This window comes from Protopterus annectens, chromosome 6.part0, assembly GCF_019279795.1.
Source record: "Protopterus annectens isolate FY-2018-M chromosome 6.part0, PAN1.0, whole genome shotgun sequence".
Lineage (NCBI taxonomy): Eukaryota > Metazoa > Chordata > Ceratodontiformes > Protopteridae > Protopterus > Protopterus annectens.
The window spans coordinates 788,238,141-788,253,837 of NC_056737.1; the positions used below are offsets into that span (position 1 = coordinate 788,238,141).

General features: G+C 39.1%; 1 protein-coding gene across 1 annotated transcript in view; it reads right to left on the reverse strand.

Moving 5' to 3' along the window:
• Window positions 1–15,697, reverse strand: part of LOC122803895 (protein BCAP-like) — a 681,296-nt gene that overhangs the window by 207,821 nt on the left and 457,778 nt on the right. The window contains exon 6 of the mRNA XM_044073579.1: window positions 4–114. Within this exon, the coding sequence (XP_043929514.1) occupies window positions 4–114 (111 nt within the window). The remainder of the gene's footprint in view (window positions 1–3; window positions 115–15,697) is intronic.

Genomic DNA, 15,697 nt, shown 5'->3' on the forward strand with positions numbered 1-15,697 from the left:
TACTGGCTGGTTTCCTTGAGTGTTTCTATTTTTTCTTTCATTTCTCTGATCTCTGTTCTGAGCTTTGACATGTGTTCCAGCTTGCTTTCCAGATGTGATTTTGATATCTGTAGGCTTCATAGTAAAAATAAAACACATTTGTTAAGCTCAGTCATTATGCCTCAAGAACCAGCTATGTGGTCCTTGTTTCAGGCCTGACCCCACTGTCTCTGTACAATTTGCATATCTTCCCAATGTTATATAAGTTTTATTATACTTTCCACTCGCCTCATGAAAATACCCCAGTGGACTGACTAGAACAAACCTTTCAGGTGGTCGCTGAAAAGGGTGCAGACAGGATCAGTTCAGTTACCTGGTTAGCAGATATATAAAAATGACCTGAAAATGATTAAAAGCAGAAGTGATAGCACTAAACAGCTGCATACCTTTTAACCTCTTGGTTAAGAAATCTGGACAAAGCCATAAATAAGACAAAGGCCTAAAATAGAGAATTTTTTAAAGTCTGCTCTTCAGAACTTAAAAAGTTGACAGAATAACACGTTTTGCACTGGCATGAATTTTCTGAAGGGTACAAAGTCTGAAACAGAAATGTCTGTCATTATTTTCTAACTTCAGTCTTCAATGATTTGTCAGAAAACCAAATATTTTACGAGGAACATACCAAAAATATGAGGCAAAAATCTGGACATTCTGTGAAAATCAGGACAGTTGAGAGGTATGCAGCTGCCATGTTAATTCATAACAATATGTACAAATGTATGGATTTTATGGATATATTTGGAAACAACAAAAAGCTAAAATGAAAGTAAAGTACATTTGTTTGAGGCATCACAATAGCAGATAATTAAATAACAGAATAATGTTAATAGCAGCTTATATGTGAATATGAAGTTTGTTTCAGGTTAGGTTTAGGTGATGAGTGTCAGATCACTTCCTTACAGTATGTCAGAAAGAGTGCTGTTTAATGCAGTGTTACATAAGAGATTTGTGTATTGACCTTAACAGCCAACATACAAGACAGTCTTTTGGAGTTCACAGATTCATAGGTTCTAGAAGATCTTTGAGAAGCCTAACTAACTAAATCCAAAAATAACTTAGTGACTTAGGCTCCTTAGCTGAGTACTGCAAGGTTGCATACTCCAAGTTAGAATATACAGCTACCAGATAATCGTCTAGAGTACCTTGGAATGTGGCTAATGTGCTGCAATGCTTGATACAGGAATCTTATTCTGTAAGTAGTGTATTTGTTGAGTTAGGAATCTATTGCACCTGCATGTTCTATTTATCTATTAGTAAAGGTTAAAGTCTTTTAGTATTCATGATGTTATTTGTTTTGTAAGCACAGACGATCAAGCAAGGTGGGGTCTTTCAGAACTTAGAAAACCAGAAAGATCATCATGAAGAAACCTTGAGACAGAATATAGATGGCTTTTGATTTATTAGCATACATTAGTGAGTTTAAACCAGTAATTTTCTTGATCAGAAATCTATGAGACCTATCAATTTGGATAAGATGCTTACAGAGGTATATACAAAGGAGGCACTGTATTCTGTAATGGGATGAATGTCCTGGAAGATATGGCTTGCAGAATAAACTGTGCTAGGTACAAGGATTTTCAGACTGACTAACACACGATGGTCAAAAGATAGTTCAGTGTCAATGAAAGTACACAAATCCCTGATAACCAAGATTATTTTAAGGGGTTGTCTTTGATGTGAGATGAAATCGGGAATTCTTTCTTACCAAATAAAGTCACACTTCATTTTTTGCATTAAACGTAAGACCATTAAGCCCATCCATTGTGGTTCACTGTTTGCATTTATATTCTTGTATTATCCAAAGTTAATCACCTGAGATATTCATGTTTGAAGTCAGCCCATATTGTGACATCACATGCTGAGTTAATATTTATACTCAGCCCATGCTGTCTTAAGTTTGTCTCTCATATTGTGAGGAAGCACATCTGGTAATGACATATACAAAGATATACAATTACATACTTCCTCATTTTATAGGGAAATTAGGTAATCCAAATACAGGGTATCAGGATAAAGGTAAGAAACAGAAACCAAACAGGGGCTTCTTGAAGATCAGCTGATATGGTGAGTATAGACATCCTCTAGCTCTGACTTAAAAGGCCCTCAACAGTAGGTCACTGATGGGAACAGTCGCAAGCAATACTCCCCAAACTATGCAGAGTGACAGGAATTAGAAGGACATCCAAAGGTCACTGCTGAGGTGTCAAAGCATGCCCATCTCTTGTAAGCATGAGCCAAGTAGCAATTCTTGGTGAAAGTATGAACCACCAACCAAGAAGTCACAACACAAATGTTCACAAGATATTCTTTTTTGAAACAGGTACTGGAAGTAATAACACATTTTTGAGACTGACTTTTAAACACATTTTTCAATGAATAATTCATTACCTTAATATAATATAATAGAATTAACAATACACTGGGATAGGATTTCTTTAGCTGCAGGCAGACCTTCCTAGCTAAAAAAAAAAAGAGGTGAATAGCTGGTCAGTCTTCCTGAATACATGCACATGTCTGAGGTAGAACCATAAATAATGGTGCACATCAAGGATCTCTATCTGTCCTGGGAGGAAAACCAAGAGATGTACAGACTAATTAAGTGACAGTACTGAGACCACTTTTGGAAGCAAATAAGAGTTAGCCCCAAGGGACGCCCAGTTCTTGTGGAAAATGAAGTAAGACTGCCTACAATTATGGGCCTGCAGCTCCACGATCCTAGAGCTGACATTAACTATCACCAAGAACAGCATATTCTAAGAGACAAACTTCAGATCTGCAGAACCTTTTAAACTGAAAGGGGGAAAGCTGGAGTTGAAGTTCAAATTCAGACTATTTATACTGCTTAAGAAGTAAGCAGTAGTAATTAAAATGTAGTGCATGGGACACTAAGAATATGCTCTAAAAATGAAAAAAGACAAACTTATTATCACCCCAAAGCACCATTAAGTTCAGTTCTAGTGCTGGGGAATAATAGGATCTACTGTTGAATGGCAAAGAACAGAGGAAGAAAATAAAACAGATATAAAACTAGATACTTCACTCTGCCACACTTATAAATAAAAAGTGGGGTAGAACAAAGTGTCTAACTACTTTTAAAGAGAATCAATCTTCAGAGGAACACTCTGTTGTTTTTTTGCAGAGCCAAGTGCTTTACAGGCTCTCCTAAACGTGTGTGTGTGTCTAATTGGTAGAACATAGAGCAGACAAAGCTCCATGCATAACAAAGAATTATGATTGGGTCTCATAACCCTTATTATGTATTCTTCACATGGATGCCAGGCTTTACTTCTCGAGCTTCACTTTCAATGTGAATTTCTTGGTATCCATGTTTTCACCAAATAATAAGTTGCTTATGCTCAAAGACAGGATTATATTTTTTTATGTAATATATTTAATTATTTGTTTATTTATTTATTGACATTTGTTAACCGGGTTAGTCCAACTGAGCTAGAGGCCCATTTTCAGTGGAGACCTGAGGAGAAAAGCTTCAGAAATAATACAAGTATTATATTTACAAAATATTAAAGTAGGGTCACAGAAATATTGTACAAGTCAAAAATGTGTGCACAGCAGTACAGTGCATAGGTAAAATAACAGTTAAGTGCAATTTCCAAAACTTGAGAACAGTATATAGCATTGGCCAAATAACAATTAAAAGGTTTAGAGAATATTATACAAAGGAGTACAGTATGAATACAGTTTGCTAGAGCAAGTAGGAGGAGAAAGAGTTGATGGGGAAAAGTAGATAAGATGAGAGGAGGCTAGTTCAAGTGGGGGTTTGACAAGGGCATGATCAAGTCTTCAGGAGAAAAAGTTGAAGTTCTTTCTTAAACTGGTATTTATGCTGAATACTTCTAATGTTGAGAGGGAGTGAGTTCCAAACATAGGCTACAGAGTATTTGTAAAGGGTCTTACCAGTGTTTTTGTTGGGTTTGTATACCCGAAGGAGGCATTTACTGGCAGTACGGAGGTGACGAGGGGGTTACAGAAGGAGACTAAATTGGAGATGGAGGGACAGGATGAAGGTTCATATAGGATAGTGTATGCAATATGTAGCTGGGGTATAAGTAGCTGTTTGCAGAATTCTGGCCATTGGAGTAACTTAAGGGCAAGACAGTGGTGAGATTTGTAAGGAAGGTTGGTGGCAAATCTGGCAATTTTATTATAAGTTTGCTCTAGTTTAGTGATAACAGATGTTTGAACATGAGTAAGGACAGGGACAGTGTAAAGAAGGCAGGACAGGAGTAGGGCCTGAGTGAGGGAGGGTTTGTAGGAGGGTGACAGAAATGTTTGATTATGAAAGAGAAGTCCAAGTTTCTGGTGGGTCTTTTTTATACTTTGTTGAATATGAATATCAAATTTTAATTCATCGTCAATGATAACTCGAAGTAGTTTAATATGGGGTTCAGGATTAATAATGGTGGTGTTGAAAGAGAATATAGAGAAAGAGGCTTTGTGCTGGGCAAGTGTTTTAGGCAGGAAGAGGAGGTGTTTGTTTATTTTTGAATTTAGTATGAGTTGGTTATCAGAGAGCCAGGTTTCGACAGGGGAAAAGGTTTGTTGAGTGAGATCTAGTAGATCAGGGATGCTGTGGGCAGAAGTAATGAGAGTGGAGTCATCAGCATACTGTAGAAGTGTAGAGAGGTTGGTAGCAGAGTGAAATTTATTAGTGAATATATTAAACAAGGAGGGGACCCAGAATAGATCCTTGGGAAACTCCAGTATTAACAGGGAGGAATGGAAAGAGGACAGTTTGCCAGTGGACAGATTGCTGCCTGCCAGAGAGATAGCTAGAGAACCAGTTGATGGAGGAGGTCGAGAGATATAGGCCTGAAAGTTTAGTTAGAAGTTTAGGAAGAGAGACAGTATCAAAGGCCTTTGAAAGATTGAGGGAAAAGACTGGAGACGAGAAGGTTATTGTCACAGGCTTCAGCTATTATTTGGGTACATGATAGTAATGCAGTAGAAGTGCTATGGTGGGGCCTAAAGCCATGTTAGGTACGAGTAAGGAGACTGTTATCGAGAAGGTTTGAGTAGCTGAACATGGATAAACTTTTACAAGATTTTGGATAGGGGGGACAGGATAGCAATTGGTCTAAAGTTAGAAGGAAGTGTAGAGTTGCCACCTTTGTGAAGAGGGATAGTACAGAAGGATTTCCAAATGTCAGGGACCAGGGCTTCTGAGATAGAATGATTAATAAGAATAGACACAGGGTAGGTGATGGATTGCGCAGCTATTTTTAAGAAATGAGGAGGTAGTTGGTCTGCTGAGGGTGAGCAGGGTTTAAGTTTGTTAAGGAGATATTTAATTGTAGTAATTGGGACTGGTAGGAAAGAAAAAGCATTGGGGAGTGTTTTGTTATGGGATAGTGGAGGTGTTGAGTGAGACGTACTGTTTTGTGTATTAAGTGTGATGTTTTGAATAGTTTCTATGAAATAGTTGTTAAGGAGGGAAGGAGGCAGTTTCAGAAGCAGTGTTGTTTGGAAAGGGGTTGGGAGTAGTGGGTTTACCTGGGTGGAGTTGGTTGTTGATGGTGGTCCAGAATGTTTGTAGATTTTTGTGTGGGCTACTTTGGTTAGAGGAAAAAAAAGCTTTTAGGGTCAGTAGATAGAATGCCAACCAGGTATATTCAGGGGGGGGGGGGGGATTAGTGATCACTTTTCTGTCTAGTTGACTACTGTAAAATAAAAGAGAGAAGTAATGAAAGTAAGATGGTGACCTTAGGATGATAAAACAAATTAAATCTCTAGAAGAGAGAGCAATTAAAGGAGGGGTAGTGAATATTAGAATATTATATAAAACATAAAAAAGCATGCATGAGTCAGAGAAGGAGAATAATATAGTTATGATGTCAAATGAAACAAGTGGATACTAAGGGGCACCACAGTCATTTCATGTTGGTGTCTTTTGAAGCCATCAATATAGTACGTTCCAAAAGTATTGGGCTTGATTGGGAAAGAAGCGAATCACAGATGAGTCAAACTGAAACTTCAAAGCCAGCAGCATCTACTGGCAGGAACAGCAGATGACATGAGAGGAAGAGTATCACAGAAGCAGCTCTTCCAGTTAAGGAGGATCCATACCATCTAGGGCAAAACAAAAAAGATCTTACAGATAATATTCAACCATACCAGAATCCAGTGAATGCACCAGAGAACTAGTATAATTCTTTCATCCCCAGGAAAGAAAGGAATTCTTTTTCTTTCTTTTTTTTACAAAAACCTCTATTGAATTATCAATTATGACACAGGCAAACATACATTTATATAAATGAAAACAAACCATATTGACATATTCTTAGTTACAAACATTATACATCACATATAATCTTCTGTATATTCATTGTCAGTTGAATATTGCATAGCTCATTCAGTTCCTGCCTTACCTTAAAAATCATTTCTCCTTCAAACATTCCTCTACATGTACTGTTCCCACAATTCCCATTTTTTCTATGTAATTTGTTCCTACCTTTTTCTACAGATCCCACTTCCGGTTCTTTTATCTCTTTTTACTATATTCACTACTTATAATGTGGTTGGCTTAGATTTTGATTTACATTTTCTAGTAATTGTTTTTTGGCAGTCATCAGGATTAAACTTAGCAAGGTCTTGATATGCAGAATAATCATTTCTTTAGTTACACTGATTTGCTTACTCGGTATTTCTAATGGAATAGTCTACAGGGAATTTTTAAAGTCTATCAACTCATTACACTCTCATATGTTCCAATTACCACTTTCTTCCCCATCACACCTCCAATATTTGCAATCTACCTGAGGAAAAATTATTTGGAGTCTGCTTGGGGTATAAAAATACCTATCCAAACACTTCCAAACAAAAATCCCGTCTTCTAGAATTTGTTGCATACTTGGAAGCCATACATATATCCTCTCATTGTTTCTTTGTGAATTGCTTATCCAAGCTCTCTTACCAATCCTTTCTAACCTCCTCTGATTGACTCTTATACTTATCATGCAATAGTTTATATGCCCTACTAATTATCCCTTTTTAACATGCCTTCTGTTCTAGATTCAACTAAAAACACTACCAGTGCTGGTCTTTCACTTAGAATCTTCCTATTCATTTCTATTTGTCTATAGTCTGATCTCACTCCTTGATAGGAAGGCAGTCTCTAGCCTGCAGTCCAAATGTATTTCTTAGCCTCTTGTAGTTCTATTACCTTACCTTCTCTAATTATTTGCTCTCAATACCTTGGTTCATTTACCATTTTCTCCAATAATTTCCAGCTCCCTTTTGCCTATTTTCTGTACCCCTAATTGCAGTCATCCCTGTCAAGAGAATTTCCTTTCTCCATTCCTGTATTGGCTTAATGCTTAAAATACTTTCTATTACTTCATTAATAAGACTATTCTACATAGCTATTGTTATTTTCTTTAAGGATATGCATCCAAAATCCCACTCTCTTCTTATTTCTTGAGGTTCCCCCTTGGTCTCATCAACATCCCTTTAAACTCTGAATTATAGCTTTCTGCTTGTGTCTTAACTGTCTAACTCTGAAATATCCCTCCAAATCAGGTAATCTCAAAACACTTTATTCTATTAGAAGGATCAAATTATCCCAGGTGACTCTTGCCCTCTTTCCCTCCCAAATAAAATCCTTCAACTCTTTATTAATTGCTATCCATAGCTTAAAATAATTCTTTAAATGCTGACAGAAATAAAAAAAACTCTTTTAAGGAACTTCTCCAAAAGCCAGTGCTGGGCACGTGTCTGCAAATACAAGGTCAAGATTTTCTAAATGGAGGAAACATGGAACCTTGACTATAGAATCACTAAGACCAAAGTCAGACAGGTGCCTAACATAATCAGAATGATCTCAGACCAGTAAAATGAGACAGGATAGGATACCACCCCCCACCCCATCCATACTAAAAACTTCTTCCACTCATGAGAAAAAGTTTGTGAGCAAAAACCTTTCTGGTAGATTCAACTAGTGCTGAGACCTCCACCATATAGTCCAGGAAAATCAGGCAACTAAAAAGACCAGCCAAGCCTAGAAGTGGAGATAATTGTTGCTCCATCTAAGAGAGACGTTCTTCACTTGTCCTGGAAAGGGTTCCTTTACTTCTGTGGACAGAAGTGTATGAAATGACACCATTCACAACCACCAAGGGGCAATGAGGATGTTTCATTTTCTTATCTGAAATTTTTAGAATGAGTAGTTTCAGAAGGAAGAATGGGGAGGCATATAGCCATCTTCCAATCCATAGAAAGGAGAACAATTCCAACATCTTATGTATGCATAACTGGAAGGACAACATTCTTCCGAGCTGCAAATAGGCCAGTCTCTATTGTGCTTCACTTTGGAAGGATTATGACAAGGCAGGTCTCTCTGATTTTCAAATTCATGTAAAGACTGGAACTGTGACTAAAGATGCCTGCCATCCACTTCCTCAGGATATAAAAGGCTGTGTTGAAGATGTAACTATTTATGGCCAACTGCATGACCCACAAAGCTTTCCTGAATAGAAGTAAGAATAAGTAATGTCCCTTGGACTGTTTCTGTGCTATACTACAGTTTGGTTTTGTGATTAGAGCAATACAGACTCCTGCTTCAACTCCACTTCTTGAGCTTGAAGGGCAAGAAAAAAATTCCACTAATTTCAAGCGGGTTTATGTAGAACCTCTTTTTGGGACCCCTGCATGACCTGAACCAGGGAGGAGAAGATAATACATTTCAACCAACTGCGAAATGGATTTGGCTTATGGAATGGTGAGACAACTATTTGATTGGTGGATAAGGTCTTCCACTCTAGATTCTGGTTACAAGAGTCTGATGCCAGAGGAAATCCCAAAGGGTCTGTTCTTTTAACCAGTAAATGAGGAGTCATAAATGCAAACTGGACTTAGCTGATGGAATGGTAAGCTAACACTGTGATTGGTGGGCAAGGTCATCCACTCTAAATTCAGGTTATAGGAGTCTGATGCCGGAAGAAATCCCAAAAGGGCTTCAAGACTCTCCAGTCATTGACACTTCACCTTCCTCTTGAAACATCACCATCAGAAGATGGGTGAAGGGACAGTGAAGATGGTAGTCACCATGAAACCAAAAAAAAGAAAGAAGGGTATAGACGTCAACTAATAACCATACCAAAAATGTGGAAAAAAACAGCAAAAGGCTGGATAAAACTCCACAGATTTATTACATATAGTTAAGCGCTTTTGTCCTCAAGTGCGACTTCTTCAGAACTGCCATTATTAAAACACAAGCCATTTAAATACATCTCAAACTAATCATGTGACATCCAATGAACCAATCAATTTAACAAAACAATAAAACACTTGAAGTTATGTGTGTAGAACCTAATGCTTAAACAAAGCCACAAATACATAAAACAGTAAAAAAAAATGTGTATGCCCCTGAAAAATAAATGGGTTGAATGAAGCTTGCTCTACTAGCCCTTACTTAAAGTTAAAATGTTTATATGGTTAGTAGTTTTTTTAGAATAGCTATTTATATATTTTTAAAGTTGGTGTTATATAAATATACATTTGACATTTAATAAATTAAGAGTCTGTTGTCTTAATATGAACTTATTTATTATATTTTATTGTTTTATGAAATTGATTGCATAGTGAGGTACAAGCCAAATGGGGCATTATACTTGATGATTGGCCTAATGAGGGAAGAGTAGAGAGAGATGATGACTTCTTTCTTCCTGGATGCAAAACCCTTGGTAATGAGATGTGCCCCATAGAAGGACTTTCTGACCACAGTGGTAATGTGGTGGTCGAAGGAGAGGTTGCTGTCAACCTGTGTCCCCAGATCTCTTATAACGCTTTCAGTGTTCAGTGGGCTCCCATCGATTTGGTAATTAGTGGGAACTTTTTCCCAAAGGGGATGACAATGCATTTTTTGGCATTATGCTTAAGGCCATGGTTTCGACACCAGTCATTGGTCTCAGTGGGGCCTTTCTGTAGGATGTCTACATCACTTGGGCAGTTAATAATGGCTCCCAGCTTGCAGTCATCTGCGCACTTGGTCAGCCAGAGTCCCTCTGTGTTGGCCTGGACTTCTGAGAAGTAGATGCCAAACAGGAGAGGACCCAGAACCGATCCCTATAGGACTCCACTTGTGACTGGTTGGCAGTCTGACTTGGAGTCTGCTACTTTCACACTGTTGGCTCTATCTGTGAGCCAATTTACAACCCACCTAGTGATATAGTGGTTGATGCCTAGTTTGGTGAGTTTATCAATAATTCCTGAGTGGGGAATACTATCAAAGGCCTTGGCCAGATCAAAGTAGGCTGTATGGACTGTCTTGCCCTCATCCACAGCAATGGTGACAGACTCGAAGAAGTTGAGCAGGCATGATCTACCTTTCACAAAACCAAACTGCATGGGATCTAGAGTTTGGAGATTCCCTATATCCTTGTTAATTAGGCCCATGATGACGTGCTCCATAGCCTTACATATTAGACTCATCAGACTAATGGGGCGATAATTCCCAGGGTCTGTAGTCACTCACCCTTTATGGAGAGTGATGACTGTAGCAGTGCACCATTCAGTAGGGACAAAGCCTGAGGTGAGGCTGTGACTGAACAGGGCACACAGATGTGGTGCCAGTTCACTTTGTAGGTCATGTAGAATACATCCAGGGATATTGTCAGGTCCCATGAAAGCTGTATTCCTGGCCTGGATAATGCAGCTTTAACCTGTGCTGCAGTAATACTGGGTGCCTGGCATTCCTCCAGTATTGTGATTGGTCCTTTAGTGGGGGAGAGAGGGGTAAAGTTGGCACTGAATCTGTCAGTCAGTATGTTGGCAATATCTGTTGGCTCAGTATAGGAGGTACCATTGTGCAGTAAATCAGAGAAAATCTAGGTATTGTCATGGAGATTCTTGATCTAACTATAGAAGGCTTTGTGGTTGTTTTTAGTGTATGCCGTAATTCTGCCTTCATAGCTGGCTTTAGAGGTTTTGATGAGGGATCTCAACTTTTTGTTGAGGCTTATAAGGGAGTTTTGCCAGCCTTGGGACTACAGCTTTTTCTGCAACAGTTTCTTCCTTCTGTAGAAAAGTTTATTAATGGTAGGGGACCACCAGATTGGCTTCCTTTTTTGGAGGACAGCGTCTCGGTTCTGTTGGATATGGCTAGTTCCATGCATTTATGTATGTGTTCGTACAGTGCATTGGTGTATGATTTGGCAGTCATGCATCTATTTTCCATTGACACGGGTGCTGTGGTTATCCACCTCTGTTTTTAGGAGTCCAAAGTCAGCTTTGGAGAAATTTTTCATGGTGGTTATCTTTGCCGGGGTTGTGGGTGAGATGTAGATTTCCATGGTGATTAGTTTGTGGTCGGATCTAACCAGGGAGGAATTAACTATTGGTGTAGATCAATGGTTGCCCAGGTTTGTAATAACCAGGTCAAGAATGTTGCTTCCTCTAGTGGGGGTAAGAATGAGCTGGTCCAGCACATTGGGATTGATGAATTCCAGAAAGCATTGGGCCAGTGTATTGGAGCATGAATAGTTATCCCAGTTGATGGAGGAGTAGTTGAAGTCACCTAGCATGAGAGTGTTGGGTTGGACCATAATAGCTTCCAGGATGCTTAGGAACATGGAGTGAAAGTTTTGGGACATGGATGAGGACCTATAGCAGGCTATGACCTGAATTGCCATCTTACCCAACATTAGTTGTACCTGAAGTATCTCAGATGTGTTATGCTGGGCTACTAGTTTGGAGGTGTGCATATCCTTTATGACTGTTCTGGGGCTGAAAGGTGTGGAATGAGTTATAGCCTGGTAGCACAGGGGTGCTTGCTGCTGCTTTAAACCAGGTCTCCGTTACAGCACAAATGTCGATGTTCTCCATTTTGAGGAGTGCTTCAAGCAAGTGCATCTTGAGATTTAGACTTCTAGCATTGAGCAGCATGACCCTCAGATTGCATTTATTTATAGCTGTTACTGTGGTAATTTGGTCTTTGGAACATCACCTAAAAAGGCACTATAGGGGTGGCAAGAGCCTTAACCAGTATCCAGAAACCCAGGGTGATAGATGCAGGCCATCTCTGGCAAAGCATCGAGGTCTGTCAGTCATGTCATCCCAAGCAGACAGATACTGGATCCCCTTAGAATGACACCAGCAACTTAGCCAATTGTTGAAGTCAATCATTTTCTGCTTGCACTGCGGTATAATTCTGGGCGATGGTAAGATGCTACTCAGGGCTGGGGTCATACCTGCTTGGGCCACATAATCTGAGAGCTCTTACATGTATCTTTTCATGTAGTCCAGGGAGGTGCATCTCAGGTCATTCATACCCACATGGACAGTGAAAGAGTCATACTTGTACTTGTTATGGAGTGACCTGACTGTGTGTGTTATGTGTCAGATTCTGGCACCTGATAGACAGCTGACTGTTATCTTCTCCTTATTCAACCTAGTGAGTGGGACATCAGTGTACCTCACTATCGAGTCACCTATGATTAGTGTACTGGGCAAGCTGTTTTGCCTTAGGGGCTTAGGTTGAGGGGCACACTGTGTAGGTGAGCTATGTGTCTTGTGGTTTGTGCTGTGCTGTGGTGGTCAAGTGAGTTTCTGCTTTGGAGGTCTCTGCTGTTTGGGAAGATTTCTATTGAGAGCCTCTGCAAAGGTGGGTGTGTGGTTTGTGTTTTTATGTGAGAGCTGTGATGGTGGTTGTTCTGGAGGGGTATGTGTTGCATGTGGTGTGGTGCAGGTGTTGACCTTCTCCTCTTGACCAGCTTTCAGGTCTTGGCTTGAGAGTGCATGGCTTCCAATTTGGATTTGCAAGTGCATCTCTCACAAGTCTGAATGTTGGCAGGTAAGAGAAGAGGGTTGTCTGTGTACATGAGGCAGTTGCTACACTGCCTCAGAATGGCCAGGTTCACCAGGTTAATAGGAGAAAGCACAGGGAACTGACCTTTAGACATGCCAGGAGGGATTGTCATTATTACTATGTACTGGAGCTGTTTCCTTGTATATTCCCTTTACAGGAAAAAATGTCACTCAAGGTGCCTGGGTCTGTACAGAGCACTGCCAAACACTTGAGGGGAATCTAATATGTAGACCCTGAAAATTGAAGGATGAAGTATTTAGGCAGATATTCTGAAATTAGAAAGAAATCAAGCAGTACGTGCTGAAAAATAAAGAATTAGCTTGTCAAAAATGATGAAAAGAGGGGAGTCGCATAAATGGCTACTACCTGGCTACTACTAATGCTGGTCTCTGCACAGCTTCACTCTGTTGGGATACAATACTCCTTTGCTTCTTCTCTCACCAGAAGCAAAATGTTAGCACCAATCCCCAGAAGAGAAGCAGGCCACGGCTTGTTTGGTGATCCACAATCTTGTCCCAGATGATGCAAGAGTCTGCAGGCTTGTAGCCTTTTTCTGGTAGATTCCTCAAACAGCAACCAGATCAATCAGGTACATTAAGCACAGACAATCACTCTCCAACCAGAAAGAGTCAGGAATCAATGCACTCTGCTACTACTCTCATGAGATCAGAATATATTCCAAGCTGTCACCTATAAAGCAGTTACTAAGCTTTCTGGTGATCATCAGTTTCCAGGAAATAATGTAACTGCACTCCTTCTCTCACCAGGAGAAAACAGAAATATTAATCCCAAGATGACTACTGAGAGGCAGAATGTGGGCTCTCCAATAACTGGTAGTCTTGCAACAGATGCTTAAAGGTAAGATGAAAAAAATGGTTTATCCTAAACACTGCAGTGTGCACTAGAGGAGTTATATGTGAACATAGGTAACTTAAGTTTTACCTGTCTAAAAAGTTAAGTTTTAGTGGATAGTCACTATTTTTAAAACAGCAAGAAAGATTGGAAGGGGTGGTCACTTTTGTATTCTGGTACTATGGAATACAGTAGGATGGCCAATAAATTTAAATAGTTGAAGGGGAGTGATTTCACAAAATGATAACTTTGTGCTTACACCAGCCAGTAAAAGCAGAGAGGAAATGAGATATATGGTCAAATTAACATAAGGGGCAGGCAACTAGAAAGGCAGTGGCATTTAAAAACACAACAGTAACCGAGTGGGAGAGTTGGAAAAATTTCTGTCTGACTCCCAATAGATAGAGCTGTGGTCTCTTTTCAAGTTTTAATATGCAGTTAAAAGCAGAATACAAGTAAAACACAGTGTAAAGAAAACAAATCACAGTATACAAAATAATAAAAGGCAATAAAGTAAACAAAATACAAATAAAAAAGGAAACTAACCTTTCCCTCACAGCAAACTGTGGCAGAGTCTGGGTGAGCCTTTCCAGTAAAGCTCTGAAATGTTTTATTTTACCCCTTAAATAGAAGGTTTAGATCCTAGCTCCACCCCTCAGTTCACAAATGATTAACCTTAACTGACCTGTTCTAACTTATGTGTGACTCATTAATTGACCTCTTCTAATTTCTGTCTGACTCACAAGAGACAGAGCTGTAGTCTCTTTTCAAGTTTTACTATGCAGTTAAAAGCACAATACAAGTAAAACTAAGTGTAAAGAAAACAAATCACAATATACAAAATAATAAAAGGCAATAAAGTAAACAAAATACAGCAAATAAAAATGAAACTAACCTTTCCCTCACAGCAAACTGTGGCAGAGTCTGGGTGAGTAGTACCCAGTCAAAAGGCTTAAATCTAATATGTGACATTAACAAAACCTGCTGGAAAGACAGGTTTATCTCCCAAAGGCTACCCTGTCTCTGGAATAGACTCCCCATACATGTCAAACAAAGTACATTGCTGACACTCTTCAAGCACAATCTTGATGAGTGGACAGGCAACCACAAATTTGTCCCAGGGGTTCCACCTGTGTCCCTTATTGACAGAGGTGACAGGTGCTGATTGAGGTTTCTCTTTTGGGGATAAACTCTTGGCTAGGCTTGTAAGGGCCCCAGAGCCATTAGCCTATTAATCTCCTATGATCCTATGTATACAGTTATGTGTGATGACTTAAGTTAATAGGTTATGGGGGTTCCTGGGGGTGTGTTTGGTTTCTTGTTTGAGTGTTTTTTTTAATAAAAAGTTTTGGAAAATATGACATAGCTTCCATTATTGATGATAAGAAAAAATTGTTCAAAGGATTAATCTGCCATACATTAATGGATGCATGTATCACAAAAGCTGGCATTAGACATTTAACAAAGCTGCCAAATATAATAGGTAGGAATAATGACCTCTTGCTATAATTGTGGCTATTGACCTATTATCTTAGAATGTCAGTGGTCTCAGAGGTATAGACAAAAAGGAAAGAAAAATTAGTTATATTAAGAAATGTAGAGTGCAAATAGGAATGCTACAAGAGACACATTTGGAAAGAAATGAGCATGTAAATTTGATAAAGAAAGGATTTCATAATGGATATTCTGCAGAATATCAGGGTCAAAGAAAAGATGTGTACTTACAGTAATTTCCAAAGGAGCTCCAGTAGTGATAGAAGAAAAAAAATATAATAATGGCAAATTTGTAGTAGCAAGGGGCTACTAGCAAGGGATATGGGTTACAACAGCATGCATTTATATTCCACCTAAAATTGCTATTTTGGTGGTTAAAAACTTTTGGGAGAAATAATCAGCTTTCAGCAGGGAATATTACTTATAGGTGGGACTGAATTTTGATTTGCAACAATTATGATGTATCTGGGGGACCAATATGGAAAATATGAC